General features: G+C 50.5%; 9 protein-coding genes across 9 annotated transcripts; 3 read left to right on the top strand and 6 right to left on the bottom strand.

Annotated features, from left to right (window-relative positions):
- Positions 1-2,992: 2,992 nt before the first annotated feature.
- On the top strand, positions 2,993-5,350 carry SNOG_11688 (hypothetical protein; the record flags this gene model as incomplete). Its single annotated transcript, XM_001801874.1, has 3 exons — positions 2,993-3,093; positions 3,144-4,555; positions 4,626-5,350. The coding sequence occupies 3 exons, from the start codon at positions 2,993-2,995 to the stop codon at positions 5,348-5,350; spliced, it is 2,238 nt and encodes a 745-aa protein (XP_001801926.1).
- Positions 5,351-5,436: 86 nt separating this feature from the next.
- Positions 5,437-9,458, bottom strand: SNOG_11687 (hypothetical protein; the record flags this gene model as incomplete). The annotated part of the gene is made up of 2 exons (XM_001801873.1): positions 5,437-7,393; positions 7,726-9,458. The coding sequence occupies 2 exons, from the start codon at positions 9,456-9,458 to the stop codon at positions 5,437-5,439; spliced, it is 3,690 nt and encodes a 1,229-aa protein (XP_001801925.1).
- A 241-nt stretch (positions 9,459-9,699) lies between these two features.
- SNOG_11685 (hypothetical protein) lies at positions 9,700-10,819 on the top strand (the record flags this gene model as incomplete). Its single annotated transcript, XM_001801872.1, is given in 3 exon segments — positions 9,700-9,930; positions 9,979-10,751; positions 10,768-10,819. 3 exon segments carry the CDS (start codon positions 9,700-9,702, stop codon positions 10,817-10,819), a joined length of 1,056 nt encoding a protein of 351 aa, XP_001801924.1.
- Positions 10,820-11,528: 709 nt separating this feature from the next.
- Positions 11,529-11,852, bottom strand: SNOG_11684 (hypothetical protein; the record flags this gene model as incomplete). The annotated part of the gene is made up of 1 exon (XM_001801871.1): positions 11,529-11,852. One exon carries the CDS (start codon positions 11,850-11,852, stop codon positions 11,529-11,531), a length of 324 nt encoding a protein of 107 aa, XP_001801923.1.
- Positions 11,853-12,245: 393 nt separating this feature from the next.
- Positions 12,246-13,124, bottom strand: SNOG_11683 (hypothetical protein; the record flags this gene model as incomplete). Its single annotated transcript, XM_001801870.1, has 3 exons — positions 12,246-12,586; positions 12,636-12,752; positions 12,809-13,124. The coding sequence occupies 3 exons, from the start codon at positions 13,122-13,124 to the stop codon at positions 12,429-12,431; spliced, it is 591 nt and encodes a 196-aa protein (XP_001801922.1). The 3' UTR covers positions 12,246-12,428.
- Positions 13,125-15,017: 1,893 nt separating this feature from the next.
- SNOG_11682 (hypothetical protein) lies at positions 15,018-15,875 on the bottom strand (the record flags this gene model as incomplete). The annotated part of the gene is made up of 3 exons (XM_001801869.1): positions 15,018-15,207; positions 15,487-15,658; positions 15,815-15,875. The coding sequence occupies 3 exons, from the start codon at positions 15,873-15,875 to the stop codon at positions 15,018-15,020; spliced, it is 423 nt and encodes a 140-aa protein (XP_001801921.1).
- Positions 15,876-17,188: 1,313 nt separating this feature from the next.
- SNOG_11681 (hypothetical protein) lies at positions 17,189-17,406 on the bottom strand (the record flags this gene model as incomplete). Its single annotated transcript, XM_001801868.1, has 2 exons — positions 17,189-17,318; positions 17,357-17,406. 2 exons carry the CDS (start codon positions 17,404-17,406, stop codon positions 17,189-17,191), a joined length of 180 nt encoding a protein of 59 aa, XP_001801920.1.
- Positions 17,407-17,496: 90 nt separating this feature from the next.
- On the top strand, positions 17,497-19,813 carry SNOG_11680 (hypothetical protein; the record flags this gene model as incomplete). The annotated part of the gene is made up of 4 exons (XM_001801867.1): positions 17,497-17,590; positions 18,028-18,321; positions 18,402-18,565; positions 18,713-19,813. 4 exons carry the CDS (start codon positions 17,497-17,499, stop codon positions 19,811-19,813), a joined length of 1,653 nt encoding a protein of 550 aa, XP_001801919.1.
- A 94-nt stretch (positions 19,814-19,907) lies between these two features.
- Positions 19,908-20,454, bottom strand: SNOG_11678 (hypothetical protein; the record flags this gene model as incomplete). The annotated part of the gene is made up of 2 exons (XM_001801866.1): positions 19,908-20,186; positions 20,248-20,454. 2 exons carry the CDS (start codon positions 20,452-20,454, stop codon positions 19,908-19,910), a joined length of 486 nt encoding a protein of 161 aa, XP_001801918.1.
- Between the last annotated feature and the right edge of the window lie 1,020 nt (positions 20,455-21,474).

Raw genomic sequence — 21,474 nt, 5'->3', positions numbered from 1 at the left:
AACGGTGCTTAACGATGCTTAACAGTGCTTAATAGTAGATGACTGTATAGAATGCAGGACTAGCATAGTAATAGAATAATTCTTATATTACTAACAATCTTAATAAAGCTCTTTCTAGTAATATCTGTAATGTCTAGTTACAATGCAGAAAGAAGTAAATATGTAGTAAGATACTAAGGAAAGTATATTAAAGAAGTAAACTTTAATAGCGCAGGTAGAAAGACAGAGTAGGTAGGGAGAAAGAAAATATAACAGTTAAAGATAGTAAAGTTGCGTGCTAGACTGTTGCGTTGACAGTTCTGATAATTCTGATAGTACTAACTATTTCGACGAAGTTTTGTTTTAAAGTATATTTAATAACAAACATAAATTCCTTAAATTGATTAACTCGCTAGCGACACAGTCAATTCTACAGTATTAATAGAAATAAATATTCGACAGATTTTTAGTTTTCCTAACGTAGTTAGTAGTAATTTTGCTTAGCATAATAACTAAAATATAATTAGAACGTATTTTAAATATATTTATTTATAAATCTACTCTTCTTATATTTTCTGCTAAGAAATACTATAAATAAAATCTTATACTACTTTCTAGCATATCTCTTAAAGAATATATTTATTTAGAAAGTCTTTTACTTTAAGAAGATCTTAGCTTATTTATTATAGAAGCTAATTATAATTACTCTCTAAGCTATTATTATAATATATCTAATATATGCTTGCTTTCTATCTTAGAGATAAATACGTTAGAAATATGTTATAGATATATTTATACTAACTTAAGCTCTTAATAATTTTGCCTCTATTTAAATATAATACTTTTAATATTATTTCTAAATAGAAAGTATATAAGTTTCTTCTTATAGATAAGCCTTATAATATAATCTTTATTTATAAAAGCTATATATAGTTATTTAATTAATTAGAGTTCTTACGCTTATAGATAAGTGCTAAGTTAAGAAGAAGTAAGAAAAGTTACTATAATATATTAGAAATACGTTCTAAATATATTATAAAGCATCTTATATCTTATAGTTTTTAGCATAAGCTATAAGTATAAAATCTTCTCTAAATTATATAACTCTACTATACTTATAAATAAAGAAGTAGTAGAAAGATAAGAGTGCTTAAAATATATAATAAGCGTATAATAAAGTATTCTAGAAATATTATCTAAGATAATAAGATAATAGTAAATAGAGTAACTCTAAAGCTTAACTATCTTCTCTTATCTCTAAGAGTAATTAACGCCTAGAATATATTAGTAATATATTTTAAATATATTAAATGAATATTTCTTATACTATAATTACTTATAGATACTTTTATAAGCTCTATAATATTATACTTATAAGTACTAGACTTTAGAAGCCTATATTAAAATAGCCTTTATAGATATTTAATATCTATATCTTCTTTTATCTATCTAATTAAGTATCTATTAGTTCTAGAACTTACTTGCTAGGCCTTATAGCTAATAAACTATTTTCTCTGCTCTATTAGAGGCTATAATACGTTATAAATATATTATAAATATGCTAAAATAAGCATACTTAGTAGCATTATTAGCTAATATAAAGCTTATAACTTAAGCGTATTAGAGTATAGTAATTTCTCTACTAGAATTAATATTAGCTAGTAATATATTAACTATGCTATTAGCTTATATATTAATTTACGTTATATATTAGAAATATATTAAGAATATATTTACTTATAAGCCTTAGATTAACTAGGTGTTAGCTTAATATAGAGCACTAATAACTAAATATTCTTTAGTTATTCTTATAACTTATTAGATATACTATTATATATAAATATCTTTAACTCTTATTAAATATACTTATAAGTCTTTACTCTAGTATAAAGGAATTTATATTAAGTAGCTTATATACTTAAGAATAGAGAAAATATCTATTTTACTAGGCTATTTTAGCACTTAGAATACTAGAACTAGAACTTATTTAGAACATATTATAAATATATTTAGATAAGACTTATAATAAGAGCTATCTTCTTTACTATATCTTAGTCTAGAGAAGGTATAGATATAGTATTTATAAGCTATATAATATAAGCCTTACTTCTATCTAATTCTCTAGAGTACTAGAGAATAGTAGTATAGTATTCTACTTACTTAGCTTTAAAAGCGTTACCTCTCTTATTTCTATATATAAACTAAATATAATCTTAGAATATATTAGAAATATATTTAAGATATAATCTATATACTTACTGCTACTTTATTACTTTCTTCTACTTCTTCTGTAGTATTACCTATAAGATTAATAGCTTTAATTTTATCTATAAGAGAGAGAATATTATCTAGATTATTATTAAGTATCTTAAGAATATAAAATAATAGCTTATAAATAAAAAAGGTCTTATCTATTATAATATAATAAAAATATATTATAAATATATTCTTATTATAATATTTATTATATATACTAAAATTTGCATCTATACTATATTTAGTAGCCTTTGCAACAATTTTTTTTTTTATATATAGATCTCCTGCGTTATTTAGTTAGCATAGTCAGGTAGGTTTTCTGCATAGTCAGATAACCTGTGTCCTCGATTGGCGGCTCTCTCCACAACCCCGCGTCATCTCGCTGCAGGCTGGAGCTACCCCGACTTGACCAGCTGATAGCTTACCATAGCTCCATCAATCGCACCTGCAACGGCTTTTCTGCGTCTCTTGTGCCTCCATTTTGAGAGCCTACCTCTGTCTAGTCTTCGCTTTCCTGCATGCGCCACATCAATTGATGCAATGCGTTCCCTCAGTGTGACCTTCGCGGCGCTTCTGGCAAGCGTCGCGGGAGCTTCAACTCTCCAGCCACCAGTTCTGCCGCTCATCGTTCGCAATCCTTACCTAAGCACATGGCTCCAGAATGCCAGAGAAGAGCCGTGGAGCAAGTGGCCAATGTTCTGGACTGGCGCCGAGGTAGATAACTCAGTTGATCGCCATCCAATGCTGCTTACATGTCATGCAGGTGGGCTTCGGCGTGCTCGCTTCACTGCCAGATTCGAGCGAGGTGTTTCCGCTGCTTGGAAGGCCTCATGATTCGCTAGACAAGAAGAGCAAAGAGTTAGTGCGCTGCATCCATGCCGAGACAGCCTGCTAACATGATGGCCCAGCTACACCATTGCTTACCCTACGTACGAAGGCGCCAAGTACGATGCATCCACGACGAACCTCACATACTCGATCCGCGCGCCCAAGTCGCTATCCAAAGCCAAGCATGTCGAGATTGTCCTCTCCTTCCTTTCTCCCATCACCCCGACATCGACCCTGCGACAGACGATACCAGCGGCTTACCTGAGCGTATACGTAGAGGGAGGGGTTGATGTCAACATCTACGTCGACGTGAACGGACAATGGGTCAGCGGAAAGCGCGAGAGCCTCATAGAATGGGGGCTCGTCGAGCAGCGCGGATCCTCGGAAGGCTTGAAGACGTGGAAAGTCAACCGCCAGGTCGAGCAGATCTTCACCGAGACCAACGACCAACCTGAATGGGGCACGCTGCACTTCACCGGCCCGGCAAGTGCTCGTCATGAGTCTGGTACATCTTCCGAGCTGCGTCAGAGGTTCGCTCGCACTGGGTCACTGAAGAACCAGATGGATGATAAGTTTCGCGCCGTCATGGATGAAGAGCCAGTCTTTGCTTTTGCGAAGGAGTTCAAGCTCGCAAGCAAGTCGTCCAAGTCTGCAACCGCGAGCAGCAGTGCCTTGTTTACCATCACACACATACAGGATCCTGTCACGCAGTATGCGTCTGCTCGCGGACTCACCTTCATGCGCCCTCTGTGGAAGTCATGGTTCCCCGAAGACGAGAAGCTCATCCAGTTCCACTACCGAGATTTTGACATGGCCAGCGACCTGGCAAGCAACTACTCCGAGCAATTGCGCGTCGATGCTTATCAGTCTGGCTCCTCCAACTACGTTGACATTGTTGCCTTGTCCGCACGACAAGCAATGGGCGCAACCAGTTTCTCTGGAACTCCGGAAAGTCCTCTACTCTTTTTGAAGGAGATCTCATCCAACGGAAATTCTCAGACCGTTGATGTCATCTTCCCTGCCTTCCCGTTCTTCCTCTACACACAGCCCAAGTGGCTCGCATATCTGCTTGAACCACTTCTGGAGCACCAGTTGAGCGGACAGTACCCCAACAAGTACTCAATGCACGACCTCGGTGCGCACTTCCCGAACCTTACTGGTCACGCCGATGGAAGAGACGAATATATGCCAGTAGAAGAATGTGGTGACATGCTCATAATGGGACTCGCATTGGTCAATTCTCTGACCTACAGCTCTGACGAAGAGTCGCAGTCAATCTGGTCTACCATCGGCGACAAGACTGATCGTATGGGTGAAGAAGAAAAGCCTTTCGCGCTTCAGACGCACGAGGATGTAAACTACCTTGATGACTCATGGGGTGGAGGCGCAAAGGGTGTCAAACAAGCGAAGAAATGGCTCGATGGTAGCTACGACCTTTGGAAGCAGTGGACAGGTTATTTGGTCGAAGACGCTCTCGAGCCTCACAACCAACGTAAGCCCTTTTTCTCGGGTTCAAATTATGCGACGCTAACATGCTCTAGTCTGTACCGATGATTTCGCAGGCTGGCTGCCCCTGCAGACCAATCTTGCGCTCAAGGGTATCGTCGGCATCAAAGCCTTCAGCGAACTAGCCGATCTCCTAGATCGACCAGGTGACGCAGAGCACTACCGCAACATTTCAGAGACGTACGTGAAGAAGTGGGAAGAGTACGGCTACTCGCGCGACGGCACACACGCAAAGCTCGCATACGACTGGTATGGCAGCTGGACCACGCTGTACTCTCTCTACGCCGACGCTGTTCTCTGCTTCCACCCGTCCCTCACAAACTCCTCTTCAGAGTCTGGCTTCGCTGCCGGAATCGACGGCGCGCAGAAGCCTTTGAGTCCACGCTCGTCTAGCGGCCGCAAACCGATTACTTCCGATTTTATCCCGTCGCACATCTACAAGAAGCAATCCGACTGGTACGGCAACGTGATGCAAAAGTACGGCCTACCGCTCGATTCGCGACACTTGTACACCAAGTCCGATTGGGAGTTTGAAGCCGCCGCTGTGGCGAGCAAGAAAGTACGGTCGGAGATTCTCGATCGAGTGGCGCTGTGGCTCAACGAGACGGTGACGGATCGCCCGTTTACGGATTTGTATGAGACGGAGGGCGATGGGAATTTCCCGGGCCCGTGGTTCTTTGCGAGGCCGGTTGTTGGAGGGCATTTTGCGTTTTTGACGCTTGAGAGGGCGTGTGGGGGGATGGCGAAGGAGGGGCTCGCTTTCTTGGACGCGGAGGAGTAGGTATGTGGGCGGGTTGTGCTTCGGCAGGTTGTGATATGTGGTGTCAGTATTATGTACTACTATGAATGTATCTAAGGTCGACCGCTTCAGCCAAAATGCGTATCGTTTGGAAACACTTCTTCTTTCTTCCCCTTCTTCCTCGTCACCATACCATCCAACGTACTCTGACTTGCTTCTCTTTTATGCCCTGGCGCCGCCTTCTTCTCGCTCTTCGGCGCAACCTTCTTCTCACTCTTCGCCGCCACCTTCTTTGCATCCTTCGGACTCAACGGTTCAGGCGCATCATGCTCCTCCCCATCCACATCCTCATGCTCCACCATCGCCCCCGGCGGCCCCTGCGTTCCCTCCGTCGGCCCCTCCGCCCCATCCTCAAAAAGCTTCCTCCAACTCCCATCCAGCACCTTGGGATCATTTCCATACAGCCCCACACGATACGCGTTCTTCATCGCCTGGATGCACGTGTCCCTCCTCTCGTTGAAATCCAGCATGGGTTTCGGATACTCGCCCTCCTGCACATATCCATCAACAGATTCCACAATCCTACACCCCCACTTCTTCTGATCCGCAATGGGCGCCTTCCACGGCTCGTATATGAACTTCTTGTCAAAGTGAGCTAGTTCAGGCACGTATCTGCGCACGAAATCGCCGTTTTTATCCCACTTGGCGGGGAAGGCGACAGGGCTGTAGCAGCGAAAAAACTGGGCGAAAAACGCCGTGCACGAGAGCCATTGCCAGTTTCCAATGTTACACGCGGACTCGTGGTCGATCAGGAACTCCTCGAAGACCTCGGCGCCGCGCTCCCAGTCGATGTAGCACCCGCCGCGCGTCAGGAAACACGCGACGGCGTGCCGGCCGAGGTGGTGGATCCAGCCTTCGCGCGCGAGTTGGCGCATCAGGGCGTCGATCCAGGGAAAGCCGGTGCGGCCGTGTTTCCAGCGTTGGAAGTGCGACTCGGCGAGCGCAGAGTCGACGAGGTATTTGCCTGTGATGAGATTCGTGGCGGGATCAATGGCAGATGGCAGGTGCCAGGGGATAAAGCGGCAGGCTGGGTTATTGTATGTTTGCCCGAAGGAATAGCCCAGCGCGGCCTGCGCGCCGAAGTACATGTCGCGAAAGAGCAACTGGCCAGTCAAGGAGGCCGGGGGCTGCGAAGCCTTGCCTTTAAACGATGTCACAATGTCTTGGACGCGCCAGTAGAATTCGCGGACGCTGAGGGAGCCGAAGTGCAGATGTGGGGAGAGGAGGGTGGTGGATTGGGGGGAGAAGGCTGTGGGGGCGGTTTTGGGCTTTTCGAAGGTTGCAGTGTATTCTGAGTTGGCGATGGTTTCGTCGAGCGTTTTGAGGGCGAGGGTTTCGCCGCCGCGGTGTTGGGTTGTGGCTTCTTTCAGGCCCAGCTCTTGCATTGTGGGCACGGCGAAGTCACCATTGGGGCCTGCGAGAGTGGAGTAGGACGCCTCGTCTCCGTCACGTTGGACAGCGTTGATGTCAGGATCCTGGGCCGGCTTTTCCTGGTCAAAGTTGAAGTCGGTCTTGCCTGGGTCCGGGAGTGTCTTGGGCGCAGGTATCGGTCTTGGAATCGCCCCAATCTTCTTGCCAGCGTTTTGAACTTGAGTAATGCTCATAGTTGGTTTCCCGTTGTTCTCCTTGACTAACTCATCAGGATCATACAGCGTCCGTCCAACCTTGATAACGACTTCCACACCTGCCTCTTTCGCAATCTCCATGACCTTCTCATCCCGCTCTCTTGCGTACGCATCCGTGTCTTTTTCGAAAACTAGATGCGTGATCTTCCATGCTTTGAAGAGCTTCGGAAATAAGGTCTGAGGCGCTTCTCGGATGAGGAACAATTTCGACTTTGGGTTCAGCTTTGTTATTGACTGCGAAAGATCGTTCTGGCAGTCGATGAGATATTGCCAGCGATTGGATCCGACACGAGCACGATAGACGTAGTGCGGATCCCAGGTCCATATGGGGTATAGGCATTCTGGCTTCAAGTCCAAGGCAGCTTTGAGAGCAGGTGAGTCGTGCAGTCGCAGATCGGTTCTGAACCAGTAGATTACTCTTGGTTTGGGCATCATAAACCGCACGTCTGCCACTTAGCAGAGATGGACTTCGCAACGTTGTAGGTTTTGTTGAAAAGACGCGATGTTCCTACGCGCGTCGATGCGACAATAAAGAGACGTGCCTGAACAAGAGTCTCAAAACCATGTGGCTGGGGTGCATGCTGTCATAGATCGAGGCTAAGCTTTCGCTAATCTAGTGTTAGATGAAAGGCGGGAACGCCGACCAACCCGTATCGGGCATAGGTTTGCAGTACTTCGAAGCCAGTTGCAAATGGGTATCTCAGTGTATCGCGAAAATCATGCGTATCTTACATCGGCGCGATCCGCCCTGCCCCAATCACCGTCCAGAACGCCTCTTCCCTTCGCTCCTTCTCGCCCTTTGAACCCCGTGAATCACCCAGCCCTCTGTCCTCGGCATTCGCTTCCGTCTCAAACTCAAGTCTTACGAATATAGGTATCTCAAGCAAATCTTCATCTTCATCAAGCTCCTCAGGCGCCTGACCGAAGCCGGAAATTGGGTGCAGGAAGCCAGGCACTACTTCGATAACCACGCTGGTCCAGTTGCGACCGCGGTCCCAGACTTTGCCGGCCTCTATTTGGCCGTCGGCGGCGGATCCGCGACTTGCAGAAGGTACAGAAGTGGAGAGCGCATCGTCCCATACGTCGGTGTTGGCACCGACTTCGAACTGCGGGCAGAGGATTGTGACGCGACTTTGGACTTTGCCAGGTGTAGTACTTGGTGTCGCTAACGTGACACGAATGGTGTCAAACAGTGGGTTACTGAGTTGCAGCAGGAAGTGAGATGCAATGCCAGAGCGTAGGTGGTTGTAATTGAATGGTGTCTGTCCTGTTGACGACGACCCAGGTGTTGGTGCAACGGAAGGCGCGGAGGCGTTTGGTAACGCGCGGATACTCAGACGGGGGATGTGGCTCAAAGCCAGGATCTTGATCTTGTAGCGAGTAGATGTGATCTTTGATTCGGGCTTTGACAGGATGTGTCTGCATGAGCGACATCGCTTGGAACGCTTCGTGCAGAGTAGTGTTGCAATCGGCCGCAGGTGATCATCGAACTGTACATTTGGGTCGATTTGGGCCAGCTTCTGAGTCTGCGAGAGCGTGGTGCCCCATCCGTCCCTCTTTATGCGCTCTATAGCGGCATTGTCTGAGGCCATATCGTACACGGCCAAGCCCTCGAGCTCTGATGCAGCCTCTCGCATCGGTGTTGGCTTTGCCCGTTTCTGCTTCTTGGCACCTGCAGACGAGTACAGGTTCATGATTCGAGAGTAGGCGGACGGTGAGGAGAAGTTGAGGTCATGCGCTGAAAAGGGATTTGATGGCGTCTGGGCCTCGAGTTGCGACTTGTAGAAAGCGCTCAAGTTGGCGAACAGGTCTTCCCGGCTGGGGGTGGAGCTGAACTTGTCTGCATCGGATGTTGGAGAGTCCTCGGATAGTGAAAGCAGAATCCTTGAGTCGCGTTGCCTGGCCTGCATCTCTTTCCGGCGCTCGCGCTCCTTGTCGCGCTCCCTCTGTGTGGGCAGGGGCTTGCCGCCATTTGCTATGCGGGCCAGCTGGCCGTAGACGCCTGTATGCTTGTCGAACTCGATGCCTGTCTCGATGGTGCTCCAGTGGCAGTACGGGCACGCCAGGATATATGGTCCGCCGGTAGCCGAGGGCGCATCCGGGTTCTCGATTGAGTTTACTGTCAAGGGCGATATGCACACAGGGCAGTTGAAGCAATTCCTCGTGCATCGGTTCCCATCGCTCTTGACCACGGAGCTGGGCACCTCGAACAGGCAGCTTGGGCAGTACCAGTTCAGCGTCTCCTCTATGACGCAGCGCGGGCAGCGTATTTGCTGGCAGTCTTCGCAATACAGCAGGTGCTCGAGCGGATACAAGGCGTAGTTCGATCGCGGGTTTCGGGGGTCAAAGGTGCCGTCCTCTTCGTCTGCCTCGGCGACCATGTGCGAGGCGCGTTGGGCCGATGTCGACGTGTTGCTGTCGTAGCAGTCGCACGCGTAGTACGTGTACGGGAACGGCTGAGCCATGCTGTCGACCTCCTTGTACCCAGTCCTCCTCTTTCCCGCTCGGCATGGAATATGAAATGTTGGGGAGCGCGCTGGTGGTGGGCTTTCCCCATGGAGCTCGGCCCATCGAGTCGCGAATCCAGGGTCCAATTTTTAGGCTCGTCCTGACATCACGAATCGATTTAGAGCCCTTCTCGAGACTGTGCATTGCACCTCCCTCCAATTCACTCGCTCAAAACCACATCGCCTGATACTGCCCAAGATGAACACCCTCTCGGTCCGAGCCTTCATTCCGCCATTGAGGCGACGATGCGTGCCCCTCCAAGCTATCCGTCGCTACGCCATGCAGGCTCCCGGAGCCCCGACATTCGAGATATTCAGCAACCAGCACAAATGGCAGCAAAAGGAAAGAGCCGCTGCCAATGTGGAGCTCAGCAGGAGCGTCGACTATCTACGGGACGAAGTGGCGTCACGCTTGTGTGAGCGAATTCTGGTGTGTAGATTCTGTAGCAATATATCGTGTAGCTATTGACATGCCTAGGACATCAATCGCCACTTCGGCCAAGTCCTCGACTTGGGCGCCAATGCTTGCAACTTATCCCGCATGCTCACACTACCATCCGAAGACTCACCAGACAAAGGCCCGCGATCGAAGCGCATAGGCACTGTCACCGCCGCCGAGTCGTCAGAGACCCTCTTGTACCGTGACGCCGATCTTCCCTTCAACCAGGAGATAGACATTGTTCGACATGTCCTGCCCACCTCAGAGCTCCTGCCATTCGATGCCAACACGTTCGATGCTGTCATGAGCAGCCTCAGTATGCACTGGATCAACGATCTGCCTTCGGTACTGGCACAAGTGAACAACATCCTGAAGCCCGATTGCCCTTTCATGGGGGTCATGATGGGCGGTGATAGTCTCTACGAGCTGCGTACTGCTCTTCAGCTCGCCGAGCAAGACCGTCGAGGCGGTGTCGCTACCCACACGTCACCACTGGCTGACGTACGAGACATCGGTGGGCTCCTGCAAAAGGCCGGCTTCAATCTTCTAACCGTTGATGTCGACGATATTGTTGTCGACTTTCCGGATTGCTTTTCGCTGATGAAGGACCTCCAGGCCATGGGCGAATCCAACGCCGTGCTCGGCCGCGAGAAGGGCGCGATACATCGAGATGTCCTCTTGGCCGCCGACGGTATTTATCGCGAGCTACATGGTAACGAGGACGGCACTCTACCAGCTACTTTCCGCCTTATCTTCATGATTGGTTTGGAAACCTTAGCCCGGACGCTAGCCGGCAAACCTTCTCGAAAGGGGTACGGGAATGTTCAGTATTAAAGACTATCTAGAGAAGAATGGCAGCGGTGCCAAAGGAAAAGAGTAGATTCAAAAATACACTTCAACTATGAGCCCGGAGCATCGGCGTAGATTCATATGCGAGCATCTAACCCATCGCGTTCCTACACGCACGGGATCTGGCCCGGATGGTGACACTGGTATTCAAGAGAAACATGATTGCGTAAGCGCACCAGTCGAAGCTTGACTGGCTCTCTGCGCAGGCTTCTATGCTCGAAAAGTTGTATCTCGATGTTTGCCCACTTGCTCACTTGTCCACGCGCTGTCGCTGCTCGACTACCAACACAAACGGTTATCCTGGGAGTCCAGCGAACGGTCAATCGAAGACAACCCGGCCAGCAATAAATGCAAGTACAACTTCATGTATCCTGTGCTTTCCATGTTTTGCAAACACACTGGCCGTCTTGAGCGCTTCGCCATGTCAAAAGGCGATATTGGTCCTTCTCTGACAGTCGTAAGTCAGGCTACGAAGAAGCGTTCTTTTTGAGACCGTACAATATCGGTATCCGCTCTGAGCCGAATCGGTGCATGCTTTTCGACCCTGGAATGTGTCCAACGGTGTGGATGCGAGACGTTTGTGCAAGAACCAACGATGAAGTTGATTTCGATAGTTGCTGGAAGTCCGGCCAGGAGTCTGATGGCAAGGAAGCGCTTTGAAAGAGTTCCTCGAGGGTTTGGAGAAGTAGGACGATCTACTACTGTTTTGTTCAAGTTGACGATTTTGGCGTTATAGTCTTTCAGCTGATTCGCATCCGACCACCGAAATCATACGCCTTGCTCCTCTTGTCTCTCCCATAAACCTCTTCGCCTGCTTCAAGTTCCACGAATATTTGAACCGTGTCGCATGTCCCCTCCAGCTTCTCGCCCTGTGCCTCCTCTTCAACATCTCGTTTCTCCACGTCTTGTCTTTCCGCGCTCTTCTCCTCACGACCTTGCAGCAAATTCACCAGCACCGCCGCCGCCGTAAAAAGTATGCAAAGCACCGGCACAACCAGCCCAACTGAAAAATCAAACACGGTAAAGCCAGTCAAGAATCCCGATCGTACCTGCGCCGCCGACATATTTGAAATTGTGATACGGTATAAACAATCCTCACTGAATATTGATTCCAGAAGCTGTGGAGATCGCGGGGGGCGGGGCTTGGTATTAAGAACGTGTTGCCTGACGTACAGTCACGGGTTGCTTTTTTGCCTGATCGAGGCGCAGGCAGTACATGAAACGCTGCTGGTGCGTTGTGGGTTTGAAGGCTGCATACACAGCGCTTGTAGAGCGGGGTATTGGCTGGATAGAACAAGTATTTCCTAGGCTGGAGAGATGACGGGTTCATGCGTTTGGTGCTGGTGTTGGTGTGGTAGGTGAGGATTGGGGCCGATGGAGGTGGGTAAATTACCGAGATTAGGTTGGTGGTGAAGGGAAGGATTGATCCGAAGGATCTCAAAACGAGTGTTCCTTTTGATAGAATAAATAATCTTCTTCATTCGAGTCGCTGTAGGTATCATATCGTGTTGCAATTACGTTGTCGTCGCCCTCTTGCCCATACCTACACTCCCCATCCTCTTCACAAGATCGCTTTCCTTGCCTTTCTTCGCGTGCTCCTTTTTCATGAACGCTAACACAACTCCTACCAGCGGGATCTTCTACTTCTTCTCATTGTTCTTCTCGTCAAGACAGATGCACAACGCCGCAATCAGCGCGAGATCCACCCCGGGCGCAACTTGCACGCCGTACGTCTGCTGGCCGAAGAATAGATCTTTACCGCTGAGGATCTTGCGGTCGATGCGCGCGACTACCGCGCCTGTGTTGCGTTAGCATAGATGATTAGAGGGGAGAGGATGAGGCCTTACCGCCCATAGCTTCATCCACGATATCAGCGGATGTATCCATCCAATTCCCGCGCATGGTGAGGACCTCTTGTTTGCCCGATTGACTCGTAAACGTCGCCGTCGCTTTCGACCCAACCACTGCCTCAAATCAGCAAATTTTCCACATCCCCCGTCTGCTCCCTTTCAATACTCACGTTTAAACCCGCTCTTGACCTCGACTAACTTCTGCCCACTGGCACTTTCAACCACATATGTCGCATGGATATGCAGATGCTCTTTCACGATGCTGAAAAGGTGGTTCCCTTGCATGTCGCTCACCTTCTTGCGCCCGGAAATGGACATGACTTTCCCCTCGACTTGCAGGATGGGCGTGCCGTTGGCGAGTTTGATGCTGAAGCTGTCACCGGATAGGGAGAGGACGTGTTCTTTAAGGACGAGGGTTTCGGGGGCTTGCGCGATGAATTGGGGGAAGAGGGCGATGGGCTGAGGGATAGCTGCGAGGGAAGCCATGATTGCGGTGTTGAGTTACGAGAGGTTTTAGTGAGAAGCTTTAGGTTATGTGGGAATGCGCTGAGGCGGCGGCCATGTCAGGCTTTATGTATGGAGATGTGTCTTGGATCGACCATGCAGTCAGCAACACTGCGCGCGAAATACGCCTTCCTTGGCCGAATTTGCTGTTAGACGCAACTGCATCATTGCCCACTGCGTCAGTCAGCTGCACGCCGAACGACTTTAGCGTAGAGGCGGGCAGCCAAGCCCTGGTGGTGGGTCTGCCGAAATGTCGATCGCGGAGGGCTGTAAAGCCTTGGGTAATCGCCGATTCGTTGAAGTCCCAACCTCAGCCTCGCAGCCTCGCCGCATTGAGTGGTCCGAACGCAATAGCACGAGGCTTGGTCCATAGAAGCGTCATACAAACGAACGGTTTCAAGAACTTGAAAATGTAGTGGCTCAAGCCCAAAGAGGCTGTTGCACCTGAGACCTGGAAGAGATGATGCACTTTGAATCGGAAGTTGGAGTAAACTTTTTGACCATTTGTAGATCGAGCACTAAACTCCTCCACACAGGCCAGTATGTCCGTAGATGAGACATGCGGCCCGTATCTACACTGCCTCTCAGTATGTGTCAAGAGACATGGCGACCATATGCACAGCAATGCGCGTCCTAAAAGACATGCCGTGTAGAATGTATGTACACTGAGGAATAAACGCAAAAAGCGATAACAATGCCAACAAACATTATGAAACACGTTCCTTCCCGATGTGTGGGGTACAGGCCAATAACATATTAGTCGGAGCCGCGTACTGCGTTCCAATCGAGGACAGTATGTGATGACGGACGGAAGCTCCTGGGGTATAACAAAGTGGAGCCGCTGACAGACGCTAGGTACAATGAAATATGCGAATGGTCTTGGACACGTACATGCGTGTCATGAGACTGAACAATATGCAGAAGCGACAGTCAGAATAGGATTACGAATAAGGGGTCGTCATACGTTCTCGGTGAACTTTGAGCTTCGAGATCCGTCGTGGGAGTAGAGACTTCGACCAAGCGTGTTGGGACGAGCATCTCTTTTGGGTGATTGTGGTGGTGTTAAGTGCGCATTGGCCCTTGGAAAAGGAGCTGGGTCTGCAAAGGGATTTGCATCATCATCCGGATGGCGAATGATGGGGGTACGGCGCGGACCTTGACGAATGTTCATTGCACCTCCAGCAGCTGCCGCCCCATCAACGTCTTTGCCAAATTCTTTGGGAAGACCTGGCGAACCATAAGTGCCTTGGTCGTCCATGTAAAAGGAGGACCCAGACAAAGTCCCACCGCCCGAAAACTGTTCTGAAGTGCATGCCCCCGCTGAAAGCAGAAGGAAGTTTAGCCGCGCTCCCGAGACTCGCTGAAAGCCGCGCTCGCCACTGGCAGTCGTAGAGCTTTCAACTGTCGATCGGGATATGCCCGAGAAACGGTTCAGAAAAGCGGACGGTATTCGGTAAGCCTTTGAGTCGTTTTGAATCATTGGAGGCGGACTGCGGTCGGTTGTTTCGTCGGCGAGTTGAAGCGCACCTTGCCTCCGTCGCTTGTGACGTCGTAGAAGCAACAGAATAACGGCTAGAATTAGCGCGGCACCGGCAAGACTTCCAACTACACTGCCAACGACCTGAGGCGTCTGAAGCGGTGTCGTACTGCCCGTTGCGCTGGCACCGCTAGCAGTTGTGGTCTGCGCTGCGCCCACCGGGTGGGTAGGCTGTTCCTGCTGCTCCTCCCCCAGCGTAGTACATGGTACTATCCACGTCGGCAGTTGGGGTCACGCTGGAAGGCAGTGTTGATGATGTCTCGACGGAGTTGGCCGATGACGAACCGGTAAACGCGGCGGCAGTGAAACGGTCGGATACTGACGAGGACAGGGTAGCGCTATTGCTTCCTGACGTTGAGGACGCACTCGATGAAAGGAGTGACATACTTGGGATGGTAGAATTCGACGCCGGGATCAATGATGCTAACAGCAAGGATGATGGGCTGATGCTGCTCCCCGACATACTTGTTGGTGCAGGAGAAGGAGTCAAAGAACCGGTACTGGTGTCCACCGCGAGAGCAGGAACGCCTGATGAAAATGGGTATGCGGGCACAGTCAAGTCGCTAGGAAATGGTGGCACCGAAGGAACGACAGGAAGAGCAACGGGTTGGCACGGCGGGGACGGCTGGTACCTGCGGTATGGAGGGTAGGGCAGGTATGGGGACGACTGGCGATAGTGCTGCTGCTGGAGAGGCTAGCAACGCTGCGGCGGCAGATACTGCTGGATCTACAGGAGAGCCTACGGCATTGACGATGGGGGGCGCAATATTTGACGGTGGGGAGGCTTGGGGAGAAGTCGGAGCTTGCGTCTTCGTCTCCTGGGCTACCAGATTTCCACCGGAGTCCACGGTCGCAATGACCTCTACGTTGACAGTCAGGACTTTCGTAGGAGACGCTGCCTGGCGGCGGTGAAAGAAGCGGTGGTCTTTCGTCATAGCTGATTTGCGCTTCTCCTCCTCTTGGTGTGTCGGAGGTTGGTCTAGAGGGTCCCGAGGTTTACCCTCTCCTTTGCTTGAATCCCGTCTCTTCTCGTCGTCCTGTCGAGTGCTTTGCGTCTGAGAATAGTGGCGTGGGTCAACCCTGTATCGTCGAGACGGCGTGCTATTGTGGTCCATAAAGTGTCGAGGGGTCTAACTTGTGTTGCGCGCCAGTGATGCTTCCAGAGTGGTGGCGAATGCGGTTGTTTGCGCGAACATGTGGTTGAGTGAGTGTAGCGAGTTGGTCAGAGTTGTCAGAATGTTGACTGAAGGAGTGGACGTATGGTCTTGGCCGGTACGAAGGTCCAGTCAATGGATACGAGCAGCGAGTGGAGTGAGTGTCGAGAAACGAACGGACGCCAGGCAAGTGGCTGATGAAGGAAGGATCTGGCGAGGGATCAGCACTCCAATCGCATGGCGGTCGAAGGCGCAAGCAGGCAATAAGCGACTTGGTGGAAGACGCACCTGGAGACGGTCAGGCAAGCAACATTCACGAACGACGATGTGCTGCTGGCGGGTGCGCGGTCGGACAGGCGACTATTAGAGGCGAGCAGGGTGGGCGAAGTTTGCGTGGTGGACTACTGGTGGTTTCCGCTGTGGGTAGTGCAAACGTAGCGTGGGTAAATGAATCGTGAATGGTTCTTCCTCGCGCGACGACGGGCTGCCCCTGGTGGATTGGGCGACAATCTGCACTTCGGTCCCGAACGCTCTCCAGAGCCGCACAGCGCTGGTATCTTGTCACGTCGCAGCGAAGGTCGTGTGAGAGGGAAAGCGCTGCGAGAGGAAACAGATTCAATAGCTACAGCGGCGACATGGGGGCGGCGGACGGGCGACAGGGTGGCTGATTGGCCGTGCTAGCGAAATTGGTACACGGGCCTCCCGAAAATAGAAGGATCCGCCCGGCACAGGAAACAAACGACATGACGCCCACGGAGATTGCCCTGTCACTACCCAACACATGGGCGCTGGACAGCAGCCGTCGTCCACCTATCATTCCCTGCTCCTGCCAGACGTCTGGAATTCTTCGTGTCGCGTTATCGTGCCGCGAACAAGTCGACGCGAGGGATTCCTGGACGCTGCCGCACTGTGCCTGTCCCATGTGCCGTGTGCCGTGTGCCGTGCAAAGGAGATGGCGCTCGCACCACCTTCAACGGATATACACTGTACTACGACCTTTCTGGAACAGTCCGATTTCGCGTTGAAGTCTGTTATTCTTAGACGCCCCCAATACCTCTAGTAGCTCGCTTCGCCGTCGCACATGAGCTGACCCTGAGCCATGCTGGAGCAGTGGGCAAGTCACCCCTTCCCTTCCATTCAGGCTGCTGGGTGCTTCTCTTTCCATACAAACGAGGCTCGTGTTCCTGAGGCTTTTATTGCCAAGACTGGCTCGAGATTGAGACTTTCGCAGGATGGCGACCAGGGTAGGGACATGTTCCTTTTCTAGACCTCCGTCGAGCTCTTGTGTGCAGCGTGCCCATTGCGGGAGAGAATGATCGACGCACGTAAAATGAGGTCCTTTGTGGGGATAGGTTTTAGCCAGCGGACTGGTGCGAGTAAAAGATGGGCGTGTCACGATCCCCAAGGCGAGACAGTGGCTCTTCTGCGGGCGGCATAGACGACAAGTGCGAGACAAAAGAGTGTGCGATAGAGAAGACACGTTCGCTGTGTAAGTGTACTTGCATTCCTCGCTCATCTCGCACGTGCTGTCCACGCGGCCAGCTCCCTTGCCCGCCTCGCACTGCCCCTCCATTGTCGCAAACCTGCAATCGGGCCAAGAAGCACCGCGAGAACAAATATATCTTGACCCTGACTGTTGATGCGCAATCACCTCATCGCCTTCATGGATAGTGACAACGTACTCGTTTGCACCACCACTCACATTGCGACAAGTGAAAATGACGTCGTCCGCACATGGGGCAGTCGCAACCCAACGTGTAAGCAAGATACAGTGGACAGCCTCCACCTCTACCACCGCGACAATCTACCCATGGTGCGCCAACTGCAACCATTGACCCTTCAGTACTCGCCATGTCTTCTCACGACCCCCGATCGTCGTCGACACAGTCACTCGTTCCGGATCCTGCTGTGGATAGCTCAAACTTGCGCCGAGTACTGCTTGTATTTATCCACGGCTTCATGGGCAACGAGACAAGTTTTCGAAGCTTCCCTGCTCATGTACATAACCTCGTGACAGTTACACTTGCAGACACGCACGTTGTACATACCAAACTCTACCCAAGATACCAGTCACGGAACACGCTTGAACGTGCAAGAGACAATTTCTCCAACTGGTACTTGTCAGAGATACTTGTCATGAAGTGCACATAACTGACGAGTGCTAGGCTGGCGCCGCACGAAGATCAATGGACAGACGTCATCTTGCTGGGACACTCAATGGGCGGCTTGCTTGCTGCAGACATTGCTCTAGTCTTCCGCCATCGCATTGTGGGCGTGATCAATTTCGATGTTCCGTTTCTTGGAATGCATCCTGGAATTATCAAGGCAGGCCTCGGAAGTCTGTTCAGTCCAGCCCCGGCCCCAGTGGATGAGATTGCAGAAGAGCCGTCGGAAAAGAAGCCGAGCAGGATGGCAACCTTCTTCAATCCGCAGCCGAATGATCCCAATTTCAATCCGACTTTCGAGAATGATGTGCGGCTGCCAGTACGTAAGGGTTGGGAGAACTCCTTACACCTGGCTGAATAAGCACTATTCGAATGGCCTGAGACAAGGCTACGAAAGGCTTAGTCAAGTCGCACTTCGAGTTCGGTAGCGCCATGGCCGATTACAAGGAACTGAAGGACCGATATGCCAGAGTGCGAGCGTTGGAGGAAGAAGATGAAAAAACAAGGAAGTCGGCGAACCCAGGTGTTGCCTCACCACCTCGCATCCGGTTTGTCAACTACTACACTGTAAGTACAGGGCGTCCAAAGAAGCCGAAATCGCCCAAGTCTCCATCACCTTCCCGGTCTTCGAGTCGGACATCGCAGTCTCATGAAAGAGGCAGCGAAACGATTGCTTCTGCGTCGCGACCGACGGTGGCAAGCATGCGGTCCCAGTCCGTCATGAACAGCCCCCGCATATCTGTGGAAGTCCAGGAGCATCGCGACAATGAGATCGTCCCAGTTACTCCACAAGAACCACTATCGGCGACTAGTCCTATCCGTAGCTTCTCGATCGAGGGCTCTACACACCGTACAGACAGTACACAAAGTCTTGCAGAGATCCCGCCAATACCACAAGAGCCACCATTTGTGGACTTGTTGCAGTTCACGGACAAACAAGAACGCAAGGCTGCCGAGAAGGAGCACGACAAAGCGCTAAAGGAGTATCAGAAGGCAGTGAAGGCGCGTAACAGGGCCATCAAAGAGCGAACCAAGGCCGAAGAAAAGTGGGAGAAGCAACAGGAGCAGCAGCGGCAGAAAGACCGTGAACAAGAGGAATACAAGAACTCACACTCATATAAGGAGGAGCAACGTCTGAAGCAGGAAGCGGAACGAATGCGCAAAGAACACGAACGAATGAACGGGGGGCCTTTAGAGCCACACGAGGACTCCAGTGCACCGCCGGCCACACGCCAGCAAGAACAAAAGCAGAAACCTAAACAGGAGTCAGACTCAACGGAAGACTCCTTCCCCACCACTGACATGGATACGGGCTACGAAATGTCCCCCGAAGAAGCTCCCGAAATCCAAACGCTCGACGAAGACCTTGGGGCCATGGATCTCGGCGAAGACCACCACCAGCACCAGTCTTCAAACCATCCTTACGGCAACTATGACTTCTCCCGTAGCGCTATCTTGAACCAAGCTTCACCCGACGATCAATCATCCATGCACGAATCAAACTACACGCTGGCAACGACGGATAGCAATGCCTCGCATCCCCCAACACCCGGTGCAGATGGTGAGCCCAAGGAGAAGAAGAAGAAACTCGGCAAGTTCTGCATGTTGCCGCCGAAAGACTCGACGGGCAATGTTGATCCAACGTGGGTGCGTGTGTTCATGCAGAACATGGACGAAGTGACTGCGCACACCAGTCTATTCTTCGTCAACGAGACATACGAGAGATTGGTAGGAGATGTAGGTGCGCGGATTGAGGAGTGGATCAGAGAGGCGGATAGTGTGCGTGTGGCTAAGGAACTAGAAATGCAGGGATAGGTTTACCAAATCTTTGCTGGTTTGGTTTGGATAGGATACGATTCATGATTCATCTAGCCATAATGCATTATCACCCCCCGTCCTCATGCTCTCTTCACAACCACCCTTGCCCCATGACTCCCCACCCCACAGCCGTAACCGCCCAGCTCGCACCCAAAAGCCCGAGTATCTGAACGACCTGCTCGCTTCCCCTCACCGCGTCATTGAACTTCTGAACAAACGGGATGCGCGTTTGTTCCTTCTCGTTCCAGAAATTCGCCATGTGCTGACGCGAAAACATGAGGACTGCTGTATTCGCCGCCGCCGCCGAGACCAAGTATGTTGAGTTTGATGTCGAGAGAGCGATGATGGGGGTTAGGAAGGATACAATTAACTGTTTCATTCACATGTCAGCGGCACTGTTGTAGTCCCAGTTGGTGCTGGGGGAAACGCACACTGATCGTCCCACTCGTTTGTGTCGTGCGAGTCTTGTGCAGACGCTCTGCAGCGGTGTTACTCCATTCTGCGGCCTTTTCGCTTTGTTGCTCGTATTGTTGGAGGCGCGTTATGTTTTGGTAGGAGAGGAAGAGGCCGTAGCCAGATAGGGCGGAGGTGAGAGTCAGTTGGAGGATTGATTTGGCCAGGGGGATTGGGGAGGTCATTCTGATGGTTGGATTCTCGGGATATTGTCTTGGTGGAAGTTTTTTTCTGTTTGAGATGTTGTTCAGGCCATATAATTGTGAGTTTTCCTACGTCGTTTGCGACATCAACCTTGAATTGTGACTGGGATCGTGATGGACGTCATCCAGCCTTGAGCAGGGGTACCCTTGCGGCCACTCGCTTAAACTTGGCAATCGAGCTCGAGGGCCAGACCGCTTTCAAAGGTTTGTTTATGTTTTTGAGAAAGACACGGGATGGACTGTAAGTGCTTTTCTTGCCGGAGAGATGGTCAGATCATGTATGGTCAAACCAGTCGTTTCTGCGGGCACATATACAGCGTCGCCGCTGTCGCATTCCAATGTTTGCTGGAGTCACTCAGCTCCAGTCGAGGCGGTGATGCCGCAGTCCCACTCCGCTAGTGCCATCACGAGGCCGCTCCTGCCATCTAGCCTTCGACAGGACGGAACGGCACCTATACGCTCACACGTGGCTTTATAGCTATGCATTCAGATAGGATAGCTGCAGTGGCTAGAGTGGGTGTGCTGTGAGAAGAACACCATCAAGTCCGCAGTGAAAGCGTTGTTGTCAGGTTGGGGTTCGTTCACGCATCGAGGTGGGCCGTCCGCTAGCGCGCCATGGGTGAGGTCATTTCGCTGAAGCTCGATTCCCTGTCGCGTGGCGCAAGCTCCCCAGCTCACGGACGAGGAAATGTTCATTTCTCAACCAATATTGGGTTCTAGCCTCGCATTCCGATTGCTGCCCGCCATACCGACCGCCGTTTCCCATCAATGCACCTGTGAATTGTAGCTGTAGCCTAGTAATTCCATTGAAGCGCTGCAGTTGCGCCTCGGAGCTCCTGCATATCTGCCGCCCGCTTACTACTCTTTCGGTACAACTCCAATCTGGTGATCAGCGCCAACTCCACTGCATTGCGCTGCGGGGAAACCTGTACAAACAAGTCGCCTAATCTGACCTCTGAGCTTCCGGGCGCGTAACTTTTACTTCCTCCTCACTCTCGAGGA

Source organism: Parastagonospora nodorum, assembly GCF_000146915.1.
Source record: "Parastagonospora nodorum SN15 chromosome Unknown scaffold_20, whole genome shotgun sequence".
NCBI lineage: Eukaryota > Fungi > Ascomycota > Dothideomycetes > Pleosporales > Phaeosphaeriaceae > Parastagonospora > Parastagonospora nodorum.
The sequence above is the reverse complement of the archived record's forward strand: the minus strand, read 5'-3'. Positions and strand labels throughout refer to the sequence as shown.